The sequence below is a fragment of the Mustela nivalis genome (genome assembly GCF_964662115.1).
Source record: "Mustela nivalis genome assembly, chromosome: 6".
NCBI lineage: Eukaryota > Metazoa > Chordata > Mammalia > Carnivora > Mustelidae > Mustela > Mustela nivalis.
Window position 1 is genome coordinate 107,501,864 of NC_139025.1, and position 21,458 is coordinate 107,523,321.

At 39.3% G+C, this 21,458-nt stretch overlaps 1 protein-coding gene across 6 annotated transcripts in view; it reads right to left on the bottom strand.

Moving 5' to 3' along the window:
* The window catches only part of MINDY2 (MINDY lysine 48 deubiquitinase 2), a 75,011-nt gene extending 59,423 nt beyond the window's left edge, over positions 1 to 15,588 (bottom strand). The window contains exon 1 of one of the 6 annotated variants that reach the window (XM_082733758.1): positions 13,767 to 15,588. In XM_082733758.1, the coding sequence (XP_082589884.1) occupies positions 13,767 to 14,627 (861 nt within the window). In that variant the 5' untranslated portion in view covers positions 14,628 to 15,588. The remainder of the gene's footprint in view (positions 1 to 13,766) is intronic. The other 5 variants (XM_082733757.1, XM_082733759.1, XM_082733761.1 and 2 more) reach the window with 5 other exon arrangements.
* Positions 15,589 to 21,458: the final 5,870 nt, after the last annotated feature.

Genomic DNA, 21,458 nt, shown 5'->3' on the forward strand with positions numbered 1-21,458 from the left:
ATTACAGCCAATCGTTATAAATATTTTAACTTACTTATTCAAAAGCATACTCTGTGGTATATTCATAGGATAGAAGAAAAATAAATACTATAGGATGGAAACTCAAACAAAGTAATTAAATATCAATGACAGGAGGACAGTAACAGAATTTGAAATTCTCCAGGGAGCACATTGGTGTCTCAGTCATTGGGTGTCTGCCTTTTGCTCAGGTTCTTGGGATTGAGTCTCTCATCAGGCTCCCTGCTAGAGCAGGTCTACTTCTCCCTCTCCCACGCCTTCTGCTTGTATTCCCTCTCTTACTCTCTATCTCTCTCTCTGTCAAATAAATAAATGAAATCTTAGGGGCGCTTGCGTGGCTCAGTGGGGTTAGGCCTCTGCGTTCAGCTCAGGTCATGATCCGAGGGTTCTGGGATCGAGGCCCACATCGGGCTCTCTGCTCAGTGGGGAGCCTACTTCCCCCGCCCCCCGCTTCCCTCTCTGCCTGCTTGTGATCTCTGTCTGTCAAATAAATAAAATCTTTAAATAAATAAATAAATAAATAAAATCCTAAAAAAAGAAAAAATTCCCTGGGGTTATTTTTTGGAATTATCTTCTATTCAACCAAGGAAATCATTTAAATCATCAATTTTCCAACAATTCCTCCAAGAGTTGAAAAAGGTGCTCTGGGTGTTTATGTTAGCAAATGTGGTAATAGCATGTCACAATATTTTGTTTTAATCAATGAATAAAATAAGTTCTAAAACAGATCTCTGTAAAACAGAACATTCTGATATGCTTTGAAAGCATACCTGACAATTAATGCTTATGATTTTGTCATCCAGGAGATTTATCACTCAGTGAAAACAAAGAGATGCCATGGAGGTTTTGAACATTATTTGATTCTAAGTCATTTTTTTTCGTGTGTCATGTTTTTCAAAAACTTTTAATAGAAATTTTTTTTAAAGCAGCTTTAGGTTTACAGCAGAAAGTAGAGAGTTCCCATATAAGATGTGTGTGTGTGTGTATGTGTGCGTATTTTAAGATTTTTAAATTTATTTCACAGACAGAGATCACGAATAGGCAGAGATGCAGGCAGAGAGAGAGAAAGGAGCAACAGGTTCCCTGCTGAGCAGAGTTCCCAATGCCAGGCTTGATCCCAGGACCCTGAGATCATGACCTTAGCCAAAGGCAGAGGCTTAACCCACAGAGCCACCCAGGCACCCCAATACAGGGTATATTTTTAAACTGAAATTCATTGGCATATTATGGTCTCCTGCCTGTTTTTCTAAATAAAGTTTTATTGGAACAGTCACTCTCATTGGTTATGTATGGTTTTGGCTGTTTTTGTACAACAATAATAGAGTTGAATCTTTACAAGAGAAATCATAGAGCCCACAAGGCCTAAAAATATTTACTTACTATCTGATCCTTTATAGGAAAAGTTTGCTGATCCTTCCTTTAGATGATTTTAACTGTTACTATAGAATATTTTATCACTATAGAATATTTAAGCAAGCTATTTCAGTAGCACTAAAGTCTGTTATTTAAACCAGCAGTTTATATTCACTGTAAGTGTTTATATTCTGAATAATTGTCAGAACAATCTGAAAGTCCCATTTAGGGGCACCTGGGTGGCTGGTTAAGCCTCTGCCTTCAGCTCAGGTCATGATCCCAGGATCTCTGCTCAGCAGGGAGCCTGCTTCTCCCCTTCCCCCACTGCCTCTCTGCCTACTTGTGATCTCTGTCTGTCAAATAAATAAATAAAAAATAAAAGCTTAAAAAAAAAAAAAAAGAAAAAAAAGTCCCATTTATACCTAACAATGTTTCTTAAATAAGAACTATATATCCAGGACACCTGGATATATAGTGGCTCGGTGGATTAAGCCTCTGCCTTTGGCTCAGGTCATGATCCCAGGGTCCTGGGACTGAGACCCGCATTGGGCTCTCTGCTTGTCAGGGAGCCTGCTTCCTCCTCATTCTCTGCCTGCCTCTCCACCTACTTGTGATCTCTGTCTGTCAAATAAATAAAATAAAGTAAAATCTCAAAACAAAACTATATATCCTTTATTCCAGACAGGTTCAGTCAGAATATATTCAAAAGTAAATTCCACAGATAGCTTTACCTCTACTCTGGCTAAAGTAACAATCCTACTATAAAATTGTCAAAATAAGAATTAACAGAATTGTCAAATGTGGCATTTCTGTCAAAATAACAAACAAAGGCACTAACAAGTATAGGTACTTGGGGGAAACATACTATAATCCTAGATTTCCACTAATATGATTTCAGGGTTTAGCCTTGAAATTTCCAAATAACAACTGCCTACAATGTATTGCTTTAAACACTTGAAAAAGAAAATGGTATCTCTATACTCATTAAGAAGTGGGACAACAAGTATACAAATATTTTAACTGACTTATTCACATGCACACTCAGTGAAATACTCACTTCCTGAATCCTAGCCAATAACATATTCCGGATAGTCATTAAAACTAAGGACAAACAAACAAAATTGAGAAGGAACGCCTGTTTCTCAATAATACTGTGGAGCTGTCAACAGATTTTTTTTTTTTTAACCACAAAATGATATTCCTGAAAGCTTGATTTTCTTTTTGCTTTCCTCTAGCACCATCACCTCAAAAGCGAGTGTCCAAGGTTTTGTTAATGAGCCTATGACTTTCACTCCTTTGTCTCTTTAGATTTTATAAAAGAAAGAACAGTTTAGGGAATAGCTACCTAAGAATACAGAATTACCAAGTATGGTATTTTGTCTAAATCTCAATTTTAAATTTTAAAATGAAAAAAACATCAAATGAAGTATAACCTAGGTTCTTAGGTGATCTTCTTTTAGTAATAATCTAAAACATATTGTTCTTAAGTACATGAATACTTTAATGTATAAAAAGGTAGTTGAAAGGTACTCTCATAAGTAGTTTAAATAGTCTTCCTAAAACATTAGCAAAGCTTCTCAGTATATAGTAACACATAGCTCCAAATTAAGAGTCCAAATAGAGTCTAGGAAAATAAATTGTGTCTTCTCCTAGAACTAAAGATTTTACTGAATTAACTGGCTTTCCTTAGCAAATTAGTAACATAAGCACAGCAAGAATATTTAAATTAACAAAAGGAAATAGCTACTCCAACTCCAAATATTCAACTATAGGGTAAAACCTCATTAATTTAGCCAAATTATTCTGTAATTCTTAGTCATGTGAAAAGTGAAGTGTATTTGAGAATAGACTCAAACAAGATCAAAAATTTTTTTAATTAAAAAAATTTAAAAATAGGGTGCCTGGGTAGCTCAGATGGTTAAGCATATGCCTTCGGCTCAGGTCGTGATCCTGGGGTCCTGGGATCGAGTCCCACATCTGGGCTCCCTGCTCCTTGGGAAGTCTGCTTCTCCTTCTGCCTCTCTCTCTCCCTCTCCATGAATAAATAAATAAAATCTTTTTAAAAATTAAAAATAAATTTAAAAAATCTTCCATGTAAAGTATTAATAAAATCTTAAACAAGAATGCAAAACATCTGGGACGCCTGGGTGGCCCAGTTGGTTGGACGACTGTCTTCGGCTCAGGTCATGATCCTGGAGTCCCGGGATCAAGTCCCGCATCGGGGTCCCAGCTCCATGGGGAGTCTGCTTCTCTCTCTGACCTTCTGCTCGTACATGCTCTCTCTCACTGTCTCTCTCTCAAGTAAATAAATAAAAATCTTAAAAAAAAAAAAAAAGAATGCAAAACATCTTAAAAGTGATATGCCAAGATTTTGATACCTATGATTTTGATATTCTGAGGGGGGTAGAGAAATGCAGGAGACCCGGTTATAACTAAGAAATTAGCAGTTTATATAGGTAATGCTAAGTACAAAAATGACCGAAGAATATTATTAAATATTTAACTGGAATACCAATAAAAAGTCAGAAATACACAGAATTATAACACCTCTATAAGTTGGAGAGTTACTTGAGAAGATTAAAAAATCAAGTATTTGCCAATCTTTGCTCTTTAGGAAAGTCACAAAAAAATTTTTAATATATTGAACTAACTGTCATCCAGTTTGCATGTTACCCTTAATCCACAACAATCCTATGGAGATTTCATAACCTTCATTCAAAGAATAAACTATCGCACTGAAAAGTTAATTTGCTCAAAGTAGCAAAGCTATGATGTGAACTGAGATTGAACTCCAAAGCCAATTACCCTCTCCATTATGTCAGTATTTACAGATTTTATAGCAGAACACTTTCAACACAAGTCTTATTTAAAACATCATCTGAAATATACTTTAAATGAAGAACTGACACAACTTTGTGACCAATGAAAAGTGGAGGATGAGGGGGTGGCTCAGTAGGTTAAGCATCATCCAACTCCTGATTTTGGCTCAGTTCATGATCTCATGGGTCATGAGATCGAGTGTGATGGGATCCGTGTTCAGGGAGGAGTCTGCTTGAAGATTCTCTCTCTCACGAATAAATAAATAAATCTTAAAAAAAAAAAAAAAAAAGAAAGAAAGAAAAGCGGAGGACAACAGGGAAAGAATAACTGAGGTTAACTCTAAGACTCAGGAGATTCTAAAAATTAAGATTCATATAATACATATAAATGAGAAATTTGGTAAGGGAAGTTAAGTTTGTAGAAGGAAATGATGTCTGCTTCAGAACTATGAGGTTTAGTTTGACATTAAAACAAAGCTGAGTTGAAACTTAGGAGGCAACCATTTTTAATCTGTATATGAATTATTTGATTCTTGTGTTGCAATCTATTTCTGCATTACTTATGGAAAAGTGGACCAACTCCATAATACAATTTCCTCTTGTTCAAATTTCACTAATTATAAAAAAATTTATTTAAAAAAAAATTTTACTTTAAGTAATCTCTACACCCAAACATGGGGCTCAAACTCTTGACGTCAAGATCAAGAGTTATACGCTTTATGGACTGAGCCAGCCAGGTGCTCTTCTAATTTTAAATATACACTAAATCATATAGCATTCATGATTTTTTAAGTCAAAATTGTAAAGAAACTATTTTTAAAATTATTAGAAGTATTAATGGGAATCAAAGGGAAGAAATATAACCTCTTTCAAATAAAGACTAAAAAACTTAAGGATCCTTTCAACATACCTTAATTCTGGCTCCAGCAAATTACATATCATCTTTATATTCTAACTTTTTATATGTATCATTCATTTATTATTTATCATTTATTATTAATTAAAAATAATTCATTTATTATTAAGAATAATATACTTAAAAATACCAAAATTCAGGTTTTTTAGTAAATCACCCTGCTTCTTATCAGTATTCCAAGTCAGGAAAAATTTATAAGAGATAATCTTCAACTTAGAAAAGTCAATTTGAAACACATTCAACATCAATCTTTACCATTACTTTAGACCCTACCCTCAGAGTAATACCAAGGCATATTTAAAACTATTTAAAACCGGGGCGCCTGGGTGACTCAGTGGGTTAAAGCCTCTGCCTTCGGCTCAGGTCATGGTTCCAGAGTCCTGGCACTGAACCACGCACCAGGCTCTCTGCTCGCAGGGAGCCTGCTTCCCTTACTCTCTCTCTGCCTGCCTCTCTGCCTACTTGTGATCTCTGTCTGCCAAATAAATAAATAAAATCTTAAAAAAAAAAAAAAAGATTTTCTCCCTCTCACTCTGCCCCTCCCCCTCTAAAAAAATAAATAAAAGTAAAACCATCAGAAACTGCAGATACATTCACATATATTAGATTTTCAAGGATGTCCTATTTTACATGCAATTCAAGAGTTTCAGAGTAATGAAAAATGTTACAATGGACTTACATTTAAGAAGTTCAGAAAGCCTAGCTACTGAAAAATCTACCCCAAGAATAACTGACAACGAAACTTGTGCATTAGTTGCTTGAAAAGGTGGTGGGAATAGGGTGAGGCAAGGGACCAATGTGAAGGCTACTGAAGTAATCCAGACGAGAGGAAGGTTGCTTGAACTAGAGTAATGGTAGTAGAGACAGAAGTTACTAATTAATTAAAATATCAAAGAATGTATTTAATAAACTATGACTGGAAAGGCCAGCTCATTCACTCCAGCTCATTTACATCCAGAAGTTGGAAGTGTCAGATAATTCAGAGGACATGGGATAAAGTATAGGGAGCTAAAAATGGACAGAGTTTGTATAAAGAACAACTGGTACCAGATCCTCGGGATTTGTTCTAAGGAATCAAGAAGGCTATTTCTGCTTCTCTGACTTTATCACTTGTTCTTCCAACCTGCATTGTTCTAGACCTATTGTCCAGCAGATGTGCTGGCATCTTGATATTTAACCAAATATCCCAAGTAATAGCTTAAGTTCTGGAGTGGGTGATAATCTTATAATCTTAAATTGGGCAAGTTATTTAAACTTTATGCACCTCAGTTTTGTATATATGTAAAATAGGAACTATATTTACCTAAGGATTTTTGTGATGGGATTGAGAAAATTAAAAAGAAATGCGTATAATGCATGTCATAAAAATAACTGTGTACTATTAGTTCTCAAAGCTCTATGATTGTTGGTACCACCTATGCTCAAATGTTCTTTATCTGGGACTCAACATAGACAAGGCTATGGGAAAGTTACCCACTCAGACCAAGGAAAGAGGCGAAAATGAACCCAACATTAAAGATTTCTTTTTTAATTTATTTATTTGACAGAGAGAGATACAGCGAGAGAGGGAACATAAGCAGAGGGAGTGGGAGAGGGGGAAGCAGGCTTCCCATGGAGCAGAAAGCTCAATGAGGGGCTCAATCCCAGGACCCTGGGATCATGACCTGAGCAGAAGGCAGACACTTAACAACTGAGCCACCCAGGTGCCCCATGAACCCAACATTAATAGGACAAGCTATTACCTACAGAACAAATCTACTACAGCCATCAGCATTATTCATACTGTCATCAGCCTGTATCCATTTACTTTATCTCACAAATCCAGAGATACTATACCAATCCTAATGCTTCAGAGATTGAAAATCAAAGCCTCATAAGTGTTATTTGCATCTATTGTGTAAACAAAACACCTCCGTGTGAAGTTATTATTCTCTTCTTACAAGATCTATATTTAAAAAAAAAAAAAAAAAGTGGGCAGAGGCTAAAGTGGAATCTTTGGCTCACCATCTGTTTTTCCACTTTTATGAGGAATAAACACACTTGGAAAGCCTCGAAAGAGCTTTGTGCCTACATAAAGAAAAGGGAAATGAGAGAAAATTGAGTGATTGCAATGTTCTTACAAGTCAGGAAGTTTAAGAAAAAAGAAAGATGGGGCCTGGGTGGCTTAGTCGGTTAAGCACCTGCCATTGGCTCAGGTCATGCTCTCAGAGTCCTGAGATCAAGGCCCACTACAGGATCCCTGCTCAGTGGGAAGTCTGCTTCTCCTTTTCCCTCTGTACTTCCCCTGCTTGTGCTTGCACTCTCTTTCTCTATGTCAAATAAATAAAATCTTAAAAAAAAAAAAAAAAAAAAGGAAAAGGAAAAAAAAGTAAAACCAAGTCCGAAGCAAGAAGAGGGTATGGGAAAAGCTGTCAAGGAAGGAGGGAGAACTAGAGCAAAAATTCATTGCTTGGCAAGACATTTACCTCCATGGTGCCTTAATCAGCAAGTGGTAATGAGAGAGATGATGTCCATTTGCACTTCTCTGAATTTTCTGGTAATGGCTTTTGCTCATTTTGCTATTGGGGTTGCTCATCTCTTCTAATTTATAAGGGCTCCTTAGAAATGAAGAAATTAACAAATGCACACATCATCTGGTAAATAGTTCCCTTGGCCTATAGTGTGTTTTGGTTTAGTTCCTGGTGGGGTGTTTTGGGGGGAAAAGGAGGAGTAATTTTGTTTTATTTTTTAACCTTCAGCTTTTATTTATTAATTTTTTTTTAGAAAGCGCATGTATGGGGGGTGCGGTGCAGAGAGAGAGAGAAAGAGAATTTTTTTTTTATAAATATTTTATTTATTTATTTGATAGAGAGAGATCACAGGTAGGCAGAGAGAGAGGGAAGAAGCAGGCTCCCTGCCAAGCAGAGAGCCCGATGCGGGGCTCGATCCCAGGACCTTGAGATCATGACTTGAGCCCAAGGCAGAGGCTTTAACCCACTGAGCCACCCAGGCGCCCCAGAGAGGAAGAGAATCTTGAGCAGACTCCACACTCAGCTCTGAGCTTGATCTCATGACTCCAGGTTCATGACTTGACCTGAAGTCAAGAGTTAGAGCTCAACTCACTGAGCCACCCAGGTGCCCCTCAGCTTTTTCATTTTTTATAGCATCAAATATATCAATCCTATTTTTCATTTTCTAGGTTTAATGTCTGGAGAAACCAGCTTAATAAAAAGAGAAAAAAAAAAATCTTACTTCAGAATCCTGGCATTCCTCCCTTGACTTGGGAGTAGGAGATGGTCTCAGCTTCTATTAAGCAAAGAAAACCGGGAAGAATTGCCTACCCAAAACGGCTATGTAGGAGATGTGCTTCCAGCATCCTAATTCAGAACAGTACATTCATTCTTCTACTAAAATGCTACATAGTGATTAGATATGTAATCATTAGTTATTACAAAACTATCTGTCCTCAATCACAATATATTTAAGTTTACTGAAGTACTTTTCAGTGTTTGAGTCTCAGAACCTATAAAATTCTTTCTAAAAGAAAACATATGTATAGGCTCCTGGGTGGCTGCCTTTAGCTCAGGTCATGATCCCAGGGTCCTGGGCTAGAGCCCCACACCAGGTTCCCTGCTTAAGAGAGCCTGCTTCTCCTTCTCTCTGCCTCTCCCCTCCACTCATGTGCTCTCTCCCTTGCTCTGCTCTCCCTTTCAAATAAATAAATAAAATCATTAAAAGAAAAAGAAAAGTGTGACAAAGTAGAGATTCCCTCTATTACTAAAGTAATATGCGGTACCTAGGTGGCTCAGTCTGGGGAGCGTTTGACTCTTGGTTTTGGCTCAGGTCATGATCCCAGTGTCCTAGGACTGAGCCCTGTGCCAGGTTCCCTGCTCAACGGGGAGTCTGCTTGAGATTCTCTCTTCCCGTTCCCCCTGCCCTACCCCAGCTTGCTCTCTGTCTCTCTCAAATGAATAAAGAAAAAATCACTTTAAAAAAAGTACTACTTTTCTTTAAAAATTTTTATGTATTTATTTAGAGATTTTTGAGTTTTTTTCTTTATTCATTTGAGAAAGTACAGGAGCAGGATCACAAGCAGTGGGGAGGGTCAGAGGAAGAAAGAGAAGACTCCTCCTGGGCAGACAGCCCCATGGAAGAGGGGCAGTGCTTGATATCAGGATGACCTGAGCTGAAGGCAGACGCTTAACCATCTGAGCCACCCGGGTGCTCCTTAAGATTTTATTTTATTTAAGATTTTATTTATTTATTTGACAGACAGAGATCACAAGTAGGCAGAGAGGCAGACAGAGAGAGGAGGAAGCAGGCTCCCTGCTGAGCAGAGAGCCCGATGTGGGGCTCGATCCCAGGACCCTGAGATCATGACCTGAGCCGAAGGCAGAGGCTTTAACCCACTGAACCACCCAGGCGCCCCTTAAGATTTTATTTTTAAGTGATCTCTATACCTTATGTGGGGCTTGAACTCACAACTCCAAGATCAAGAGTTGCATTACCAACCGACTGAGCCAGTCAGGCACCCTTAAACACTTCTAAATAAATGGGTCACAACCTCAAATATACCTATAGATGGCATTGTTTTCAAAAGATAAAATGAAAGACTAAAGAAAAACTATTAAAAAAAAAAACAAGTATAGTGTAAAGTAAAGAAGTAAAGAAGCAAAATGAAATTTATTCCAAAGCATAATTTTAGGTAAATTTCCCTGCTGTCAGTGAAACAGAATTAGAAATTTGAGCTTGAATTAAATTTAATGAATAAATTAAAATTCATTTACTTTATAGAGAGCGTGCCTGAGCAAGGGGCAAAGGGCAAAGGGAGAGGGAGAGAGAGAATCCACAGGCAGACTCTCTGCTAAGGGTAGAGCTGAAAAAGGCAGGCCCTCAATCACAGTACCCTAAAATCATGACCACAACCACGGGTCAGCAGCTCAGTTGACTGAGTCACTCACGTCCCCCTACTTCTCTTAACATGACCTTTTCTCTCTATCTTCTTTGTCCCATTCCTTCCATTACTTCAGAAAATGAGATTGCTGTTCCTTCCCTCTGAAGAGAACTTGTAGGGAGTCATTTTATCCTAACTTTTAGCAACCTTGTCCTCACACCTGTCCTTTTTTAGCAAAAATCTTTCCTATTCCAATAGCTCCTTGATGCTTTTGCACTTGACAATGATAACTGCTTTATTACAGTCTCTCTCTCCAAGACTACTATCACGACACTGTCCTACTTCCAGTTCTCCATGATATCTTAAATTATGCCTACACTAGTTTCTTTTACACTCTCTCACCCTTAATGCTTAGCATGCCCTTTTCCACAGCAAGTTTAATCTTTGTTCCTCTGTTTTTCTATATCTACTGAAGAGGGCATGGGGAATTACAGGGTGGGATTACAGGAAGGAATTAAGCTGGCAATTTGTTGTTCACCACATATATTGGGGTGGAAAAAAGTTGAGAATTATTGTTCACCTCTCCTTAAGGAGTATTCATTTATTCTCATACTTACGGCAAGTAAGCTACCATACTTACACCTATGCAATAATTCCCCTGTTCAGTTTTCCTCTATAATTTGACCTCTTCCCGGAGACCCACTCCATGCTTTCAGAGGCATAAGGATATTTATATTATCATGTCCCCCATCAGACATTTCCAACTTGACACAACCAAACTTTGACATCTCCCACCTAAAACATATTCTCTATCTTCTGAATTACCCAATCAATCCAGATTAGAAAAGATAGGGTTGTCTCCTTCATTTCCTATGTCCGTTAATGATTAGTTCATCATTTAGGCTGCAACATTATCTTTATCAAAGAGAAGGGGCAGAAAATTCCCCATCCAAAAAGGTTATCCTTATCCATTCTTCCTGCTACAATCTTACCCTTAGTCTAATCTCAAACAAGACCACTTTTATCACCTTATTCCTCTGTCCAGTAATTTTTAATAGTTCCCTATTATCAGCTAAATATAAAGTGTAAACAGCACCAGCAATGGGTCTTCTGAAATCTGACAGCTACTTTTATAATGTATTTATTATTTTTCTTTACTGTAGTATTTCTCAGACCTTCTAGTGTCAGGACCATTACAGCCTAAAAATTACAGTCCTCCAAAGAACTTTTGTCTATGACTTTTGTCTATGTTTGTTCTATCTCCTCATACTTACCATACTAGAAATGAAAAAGGAGAAAAGTTTTAAACAGAAGAATACATAAGCACACATTCCAGTCAGAGGAATGATGTCACCACACATCACAGAACCTGGAAAACTCCACTGACACTTGTGAAAGAATGAGAATGAAAAGACAAATTACATCTTAGTATTATTATGAAAACAGATCTAACATCTAGCCCCCCTGGCTCACTTAGAAAACATCACTTTATCAGACCTTGCATCTCTTTATCTGTCTCCCTATTGATGCTTACTGACAAGTAACATTTGTGTGTAGCCATAGCCTGGAGGCAGAAAGAAGGCTAAAAGCCACAGATTTATAAAATATCCTCTAAATTAATTAGCATGCCTGCTCTTTAACAGTCTAACCCAACCAATCAATTTTATGTTCTGCCACTGCCATTTCCTTCCCCTCTTCCTCTGCACTCCCCATCAAGGCTGGAATCAGGAAAGAGAACAAATTTTTTTCTACTTCACCATCTTTGAAGACACTATTCCCCCTGCCTGAAAGGCCTTCTTACTCATCCTTTAGACCCAGTTCCTAGGTTACCTCTTCTATAAAGCTTCCGCTTGACACATCCCATCCCATTACTCTTTTCTCTGTAATTCCAAAGCATAGTTAGAACTTAGCACATTGCATTGTAATTATTATATGTCTGTCTCCCCACTAATAGCGAGCTACAGAACGGCAGACTTACATCTTGTTTTTGTATTTCTAGTACCTCACCCATAACGGGAACTCAAATGTTTGATTATTCCAATCAGGCCACGTCTTTGAAAAAGACAATTAAATGCTCATCTATCTCCCAAAATTCCAGACCAAGGGAAGGAGATCCTCCCAACTTCTGCAGTACTGTATGGAAACTAAGAGAAGAGAAAAGCCCAAAGGAAACTGTTATTCCTTCCTTAAAAAAAAAAAAAAAAAAAAAACAAAAAACTGGGGATTTTGGCCCATATATCAATCTAACCAGACTCTAACCCTTTAGGGCCTTCATCAAGTGGCTCTTCACCTTTTCAATCTTATTTATGATTCACCAGTATGAACTTACCACTTCTGTCATTCAAACACACACACACACACACACACACTCTCTCTCTCTCTCTCCATTCTATTTTCATCCCTTTTGTTTACAACCTTCCCTCTCCCAGGATTCCATTTCCCTATTCTTTTAAATTCTACTTTTCCTTAAAAGCTTGGTTCAAGACCACAAATTCCATGAAGCTCTCCGGGACTATGCCAAAACAAAGAAAACTTTCCCCTTTTGGAATTTCTAGTACATTTCCATCTGTTTTCTATAACCTAAAAATTTGTATTTATATAACATATTTATATTTATATGCACTTACAGTGTTTTGTCCTGCACTGTCCTTTAATAATTTCAAGTAAGTCGATGATGTAACCCCAAATGGCTCAACAGCTCTTCAAAAGCAGGCAGAGCCTCCAACAAACACTGGAGTGCCCTTACGTACCGGATACTTCTAAGGTTTCTAATCTTATTTCTCTTGCATCAGCCCTTGCTAGTAACAGGAAAATGAAGGCACGTAATAAATACTATTCCCTTTACTTGATTTTCTTCCTAACTGGTCAGAATAATCCAGGTTTTTTTCTTCTTCTAGGAAACATTTTATCAACAGATATAATTACAATTTGGAAATAAAATGGGTGCTATAAGACGCTTCTTCTCAACACCCTAAAACTGCAAGCTTGGGTAAGACACTTCAGTTATACATAAACTCATTGAGTCCTTGATATAATTAAGTTTTGAAGACCCCTTCCTTTTTTGTTGTTGTTGTTGCTCCTTTACCTTGAATATGTCTTTCCTTATTTTACTCATTATAGTTTTAGTTCCCTTAACATATTCTGATGCGAGGTTACTAGCAATAATGCCAAACTACTTAAGCAGAGCCAAAGTAAAAATCAAGCATAAGATGAAAACAATCTTTGAAAACCAAGAAGTTATGGTAATTGGGCTCAGACCAATGCTTTCCCTTAAATGGAATTTGTCAAAGAGGCCACATCTTCCCTGTCACCATTTCCTTAGTATCTACAACGAAATGTCACAAGTATTAGTTAGAAAATCGACTAAACATAACCATCAAAACTTCCTTCTTGATAACACGAACTGATGGTAACTTCTGAAGATAATTTTCCCCAATTCCTCACTCTTTTGCATATTGGACAAGGTCAGTAAGAAGGAAACGTAGAAAAATATAGTTTAAAAAAATAATCCTAGGATTTAGGATGTTCTAAGTCCTAGTTGTTTTTAAGTACATCAGGCTGAACTCTTATTTAAACACTAGAGAGACCTGGGGCTGCTAGCAATCTTTACGAAATAACGTAGAAGAATATTCTTTGGACAAAAGGAGTCCCATAAAGAATTTCAAGGAACAGAATACTGGTGAATGAGCAAAGAAAAGAGGAAGCTGTCAGCTGACACGCAGCAGATTCTTCACCCCGTTTCCCCCTCCCCAAAAGCGGTAGGAAATAAGAAAGCTGCAGAATGTACCTTCCAGGCCAGAAGCAAAACATTGAGGATGGCCAGCAAAGGGCAGGGTCCATTCTCATTCTGAGTGATGATGGGTGTGTTCTCTTCCTTCCACTGGATCCACTTGATGTGATAGACAGACTGTCCCGGGAAGCGTTCCTTGGAGGCCGCCAGTACCTGAGCTTCCTCCCCCTCCTCCTCCTCTTCCCGGCACAGAGGCACTGCCCCAGGCAACACCGCCGCGCCCGCGCCGGCGCCCTCCTCCTCCTCCTCCCCGGGGACCCTGTTCTCGGCTCCCTCCTCACTATTAAACTCAGAGCTGCTGGGGAAAGAATGCAGGTTAGAGAACGACTCCAGGGAGTCCAGGCTCGGCGATTCCCCAGGAGGGCTCGGGTCGCTGCAACTGCTGCTGAGGCCGCCGGCGCTGCTGGGCTCTTCGGACCCGGCGGCCGCCAACTCTGCCCCGCAGGTGCCGGCGGGATCCGGGCGGGGGCCGGCGTCTCCGGCCGGACCCGATCCATGGTCCGCTCCGGCCTCGGCTGTCTCCGGGGAGGCGGTCACCTTGTACTGCCCTCTCGGAGGCGTCTTCTGGGCAGCAGGATTCTCCAAATCACTCTCCTTTAAGTCCAAGCCCGGGCAAGAGCTGCAGGGTCCGGGAACCTGAGGAGAGCTGGCTGGAGAAACCGAGTCCAAAAGGCTCCTCCCGGCGGCCGCCGCCCCCTGCCCATTCCCGCCGCTGTTCTCCGTCGCCCATACTCCAGGACCATCCCCAGAGGCGAGCCTGGTCTCCGGTTGCCCTTCCTGCGGAGAACCTGTCCCTAGCGCTGGCTCGGCGGCCACCCTGTGTTCTAGCGGCTGCAGGCTCCCGGGGCCGCTCTCCATACCCAGCCGCCAGCCCCTTGCTCTAAGGAGACCGCGGCGGGTTCTCTTCAGCCAGCGCCTCGGACGCCATGACAGCGGCACTGGCAGCAACAGCGCCCTTGCGCGGCCTCGGCCAGGCACGTCACGGGGAGGGCACCGCGCGCGCGCGCGCGCGCCACCGCACAATCCGCTGACTCGGGGCGGGCCTGCGCGCGGCCGGGTGAAGCCGAACGGCGCAGAGGCCCCCACGGGACTCCGCCCCTCCTGCGCGCCCGCCTGCGGGAGCTCGGGCTGGGAAGGCGGGGGGCGTGGCGGGCGTGGCTAGGAGGGCGTGACCAGAAGGAAAACATCCTCTCACTCTGTGGCCGGAAGTGGAACTGTGGGGCAGCCCGACCGCGCGCGGCTTCTGTAAAGGCGAGGCGGACGGCGTCCAGTTTGTTGTGACCCTTCAGACCTGGGTTGAGTGTTGCCCAGTTAGGGCTCAAGCGTGGGGAGTTGGCAGTGTCTGTGTTATTTGGAAAAGAGCTGGTCCCCGAAGAGCTCAGGAGATTTGTTTCCTCGGCTTGTAATAGGGAAAATTGAAGGATTTTTTTTTTTTTTTTTTTTTTTTACGAGATGCAGATTTTTAAAGGCTGGAATCTACTCGAGGTGTTTGGATTACTACACCGCATAAATCCCAGTCTCCCAGGGTTTTGGCTGAGAAAAACTGGGCTCCCCACCAGCTACTGGTGAAACCGTTCGCCCTACTCGAGGCGTCAGTGCGGTTGTGGATATTGGCCTGCACAGCAAGGAAAAAAAAAAAAAAAGGAGGTGATTTGGGCCAGTAATAATAAATTAGCTTGTGCCTGAATTAGCCAAGTCTTTGCGGTTTTGTTAACTTGGCCTCACTTTGGATACAGTGGGAAGTGCCTGTTCTCGAAAGAGTTTTCTAATTAGAATTGAGTCGTCTTAAAGCCACACAATTTTCCGAGACGACGGAGTAGCCTGACGTTTTTTTGGTGACAAAATGGGATTCGGATCCTATTCTGACATGTTCTAGACAAGGAGCGCGCCCCCACCCCCATCCCGCCGCTTATTTTTTTAGTCTTTCATCATTATTTTTTAGGCTCAAAAGATAGAACAGTTGACAAGACAAGTGGCTTATTACCTGACACCTAATGGAATGGTATTTATTTCTTTTAGAGAAGGTAGACAAAATTACAAACTAGTTTCATTCACTCATGTAACACATTTCAGGACAAAGTACATTCCTGGATACTGTGGCAGTGGGGATGCTAAGGTGATTAAGACAAAGGGTTTATATCTTCGTTGGGTTTACTGTCTAGTAATTTTTTTTTCTTATTGCATTATTTTTAATACTTGCTTGAGAAGTATGGTTTCCTGAAAATACAGAAGATGGAGCTTCTTCCACCTTTTTGCATTAACGCAATATTGTGATATTTATCCAACTCCTGGAAAAGGAAATTTTAAAAAGATAATAGCATCTTCAGAATGTTGAATTTGGAAGTTTTATGTGTTTTTGGTCTCCATATCAATTTATAAGCAATAAATACTATTGTTTAAGTCAGGATTTTGCCCTGAATAAAGGCTGCAAATGTTAACAGATTAAGATACATGCTGCTGGGGGCTCCTGGCTGGCTCAGTCCACAGAGCATGTGGCTCTTGATCTTGGGGTTCCAGGGTTGCTTTGCCTGTAGAGTTTATAAGATATACGCTGCTGGATGATAGATGAAGCGTTTTATGGTATTTAGGGCCATTAAGTGCAAATGAGAATATTAGAGATTTCAGTTAATTCAGAATTTAGCATGATGCCTTGAATGTAAGTAGATAGAAAGGTATATTATAGGAGTACCTGGCTGGATCCCTCAGAGCATGTAACTCAATCTCAGATTGGTAAATTCAAATCCCACATTGGGCATTGAGCCTACTTAAAAAAATAATAATATAAATAAATAAGTGAGGGTATATTACATGAATAAATTGAATGATGGGGTCATTTACAGGCCAGAAACCACAGAGCCAAAATGTATGGCACACATGTCTCAAATAATAGCCTTTCACTATTTTTTTTTTTTTTTTAACCTGCTTAGATAGGCCTGTACTTGTCCTGGTAGTTTTCACTGTTTTAAATGTTTCATGTGTTTCAAATGCTCACATGCATAATTTAATAATTTTATTAATAGAAAGAAACAGAACCAATTTTTCTTTTTATATGTTGTCAAGAATTACATAAGCCAACATGAACAGTGGTGAAGAGTGGTTTAAGTTTGCAAAAATGTGCATAGCTATTTTTCTAAGGAGGTGGGGAGTGTCACCTAGGGAGAAATCCCAGAAGACAACATGCTGAAAATGTCTCATTCTGCTTGTATATATCTTCACTTAAATGTAAGGTAAAATATACCATTTTAAAATATAATAGTTACTACCCAAAATTTTTAAATTATTCTCCAAGTTATGGATATAACAGTCTTACAGTCAAATAGTTTATTTAAGAACAAAGCAGTTCCCTGCTCCATTCCTCTACATTTTTTTTAGTTCTTTCAAAGCAGTCCCTTTCAACTCCTAGGTATTCATTAGCTCCTTATACCTGAACTTTTGAGTAACATAATTATACTCTGATCTCTTCATTTAAAAATTGTAGATTTTATTGATTTATTCTTATGGGAGATGAGGATTTATTCTTTTCTCTCATACCTTCCTTCCTCCTCTTGTTCCAACCTCCCAATTATTTAAAAAATTTTGATTAAATAAGGTACTCACAGCTTAAAAGTTATGTGAATATTACTTACCATTTAAGTTGGGTATTTTACTATGACTATGATTACATTTATTGTTTTGTTAAAGTTTTTGTTTTTCCTGGAATTAACAATTACCTTATTGTTTCCTTTTTTGCTTAACTCTTCACCTACCACTAACTCAGCCAAAGACTTACCAGTCAAACCTATGAGGTTGCCTTTCAGATCCATTTTAATCTTGGGTATATCCCTCCTCAAACACTTCTCTTACTCTGATCTAAATTTACTGTTTCCCAGGGCTGCTGCACAGCTCCCATCCTGGGACTTCTCTTCACTATTGTCTTAGAGTTCTTTCCTCCTCATTCCCATGTTGATTCCTTTCTTTCTTGGATTTCCTGTCTTCTTCTTTCTTTGATTTTTGGAACATATTCTTATTTAGGTTCCTGAGAAAGAAGGCATAGGAAACACATTTTTGTAGACTTTGTGTGTCTGAAAAAAGACCTCTATTTTACCTTTATATTTACAGTTTGGCTAGATATAAAATTCGATGTTGCAAATAGTTTTCCTTCATTTTAAAGTCATCGATCATCATCTCTTAGCTTCCAGATGATTATAATAGTTTGATTACTCCAGAACTTTTGTATAGAACTTACGTCTTCTCTCTGAAGGTTATTTGATAGTCTCTTTCTTCTGGGTGTTCTGATATTTCAGTATCTGATATACTTTTGGGTGGGTTTTTCTTTATTCATGGGGATGCATATTTGGTGATCACATTCAATGTAGAAACTAAGTTCTTCAGTTCTGGAAAATTTTCTTTTTTCATTTCTTTAATAATTCTTATTTATTCTTTTATTTTATTTATCTTTTTGTTTTACTTTCTGAGAGATTTTTCTCAACTTTATCTTTTTTTTTTAAATTCTTTTTAATGCATTGTTTACTGGTACTATTGTATATTTAATTTCCAAGAATTCTTTCTAGTTCCTTTTTCTTGCTTAAAGGCACCTGACCTCTCATCTCTTAGAATATTGATCACAGATTTTATTTTATTTTTTTTTAAAGATTTTATTTATTTACTTGACAGACAGAGATCACAAGTAGGCAGAGAGGCAGGCAGAGAGAGAGGGGGAAGCAGGCTCCCCGCGGAGCAGAGAGCCCGATGCGGGGCTCGATCCCAGGACTCTGGGATCATGACCTAAGCCGAAGGCAGAGGCTTTAACCCACTGAGCCACCCAGGTGCCCCTGATCACAGATTTTAATGTATCCTTTACCATTTTTCAAATGATGTCTATACAATATGCTATAAAAAGTATCCTTAGTATGGGGTTACTGACAGTGCCAGAGAGTGAGATATGGGAGAAAACAAGTGTAAAACATCAATTTTACTTTTTGGAAGGGCCAAATCTGTTTTGGGAAATAAGATATATTCACATGAAATGTTGAGAATATTTCAGTTAATAATTAATACTAAGTGAGTGGTGGACACCTGCCTGGCTGAGTTAAGTGTCTAACTTTTGATCTCAGCTCAGGTCTTGATCTGACAGTTTTGAGTTCGATCCCCATGTTGGGCTCCAAACTGGGTGTGGAGCCTACTTAAAAAAAAAATACTGAGTGGTATAAGCAGTAACATAAAAATTCAGATGAGAAAAATCTTTTAGTATTAGATAATTGAGGAATTAAGCTACATTACCCTAATTAAAATCACAGGCCAATTATTACCTCAGGCTTAAGAAACCAAAAAAAAAAAAAAAAGAAAAAGAAAAAGAAAAAAAGAAAGAAAAATCTCTAACTCTCAAAATGATTATTCTTTTAAAGTACTCTGTTTTTTTAAGTTGGATCATGGCTTTTTTAGCTACCGTGACAGAAAAGTTGGTACTATCTTTGACTTTTACCCTAATGTATTTACTGATTATTAATCATACTCATCCATCAAGTCTTACTGACATTATACACTCCTTTTCTATTTCATTCACCTATAGCCTCCCCCACCTTGCTGAGTCTTTATCATCTTACTACTAGGATGTATCAGCATTCTAATTATTCCCTGGCCTATGTATTTTTCTTCCCAAATCCTCATCTCCCATAGAATAAATCAGTAAACACTTTTCTACAGTTTTTAAATGAAGAAATCCGAGTGTTATCATGTTACTCAGAAATGGGAGGTAAAGAACTAAAGAATATCTAGGAGTTGAATGGGACTGGTTCTAAAGAATAGCACTCAGAAGTGTGAAGGGAGGGACGCCTGGGTGGCTCAGTTGGTTAAGCAGCTGCCTTCAGCTCAGGTCATGATCCCAGTGTCCTGGGATCGAGTCCCACATTGGGCCCCTTGCTCCGCAGGGAGCCTGCTTCTCCCTCTGACTCTGCCTGCCACTCTGCCTGCCACTCTGCCTGTGCTCGCTCTTGCTCTCTCTCTCTCTCTGACAAATAAATAAATAAAATCTTTAAAAAAAAAAAGTGTGAAGGGATAGGGCCGAGAACTACTTTATTTTTATATAAACTATTTGACTCTTATGGTTCTACTAAAAATAATTTGAAGATTCTTTATTATTAGCTGAACCAAAATTGGGTCAGAGCAGATCACACAGGTGTGGGGCATATATGCCTTTTCTTCTTTTCTCTTGCTCCCTGCTTAAGATATGGTGGTAAAATTGTGAGTTAAAATCAAGTGTTTCCATGTAACTCAAATTGTGCTGGCTGTGGCCCCCAACTGCTTATGCAGAAATTCCAGCCTCCTGCAAAGTACATCCCCTATTTAATTATTTCTGAGAGCCCCCATGAGGAGTCCCACACCTGTTCAGAAACAAATCCAATCCTATGATATTCTGCCAGGTGCTGCTTCTACTCCATGCTGCTTCACCAGATGCTAGTCTGTCCTGGTGGTATTAAAGATGCATGATGGTGAATGGAAGAAAACGACCTTCTTTTCCCTTCATTATAGCTCTACTATGCTAAGCATTGGTGAAATAGTTTTTAAAAAATTTTTGGTTATGTAGTTCTTTTTAAGAGTGGGACCTAAATTTGGGTCTAGATAGGCTGATCAGGAATGCATTCAAGGATTATATTCCATCACTTTCATCTCAAAATCCCTATCGTGCTGGCATTATGACAATGGTTAAGGTTTTGTTTTTGGATCAAATATACCATGCCTTAGGACACATCTCCTCAAAAACACTCCTACCGGGGCACCTGGGTGGCTCAGTGGGTTAAAGCCTCTGCCTTCGGCTCAGGTCATGATCCCAGGGTCCTGGGATCGAGCCCCGCATCGGGCTCTCTGCTCAGTGGGGAGTCCTCTCTGCCTACTTGTGATCTGTCAAATAAATAAATAAAAATCTTATTTAAAAAAAGCCACTCCTACCAGTTTACTAGATTTCTCTCAATTTTAGTACAGTTATGCTCGAAGTGTGGTTTTTGGATTAGTAGTATTAACATCACCTGGGAACTTACTAAAAATGAAAATTCTCTAAGCCCACCCCAGATCTATAGAAGCAGGAACTCTGTGTGTAGCCCAGCGATACAGAGGCCTGTGCTTTGACAAGACCTTTAGGTGTTTCTGATTCACAGTAAAGTTTGAAAATTACTATTCTTTTTTTTATCTATATATTTTTTAAAGATTTTATTTATTTATTTATTTGACACAGAGAGATCACAAGTAGGCAGAGAGACAAGCAGAGAGAGAGAGGAAGAAGCAGGCTCCCTGCCGAGGCGCCCTGAAAATTACTATTCTAGCACTAGGGTAAGCCTCTCTTCCTCACCCCAATGGCAAATAAATAAACTTAGCAAGATCAGAAAGCTTCTAAATTCACCCTCTATAGCCAATTTTGTTTTTCATTACACACCCAGAACTATCTGAAGTAGTTTTTTGGCCATTTTTTCCATATATTCTCCCTTGTACATGTTTGTGGGTATATGTGCGTGCATGTGCACTTGTGTGTTTTGTGTATAACTTCAAAATCATGTTGAAAACCATATTTTGGGGGTGCCTGGGTGGCTCCGTGGGTTAAAGCCTCTGCCTTCGGCTCAGGTCATGATCTCAGGGTCCTGGGATCGAGTCTCGCATCAGGCTCTCTGCTCGGCAGGGGGCCTGCTTCCTCCTCCCTCTCTCTGCCTGCATCTCTGCCTA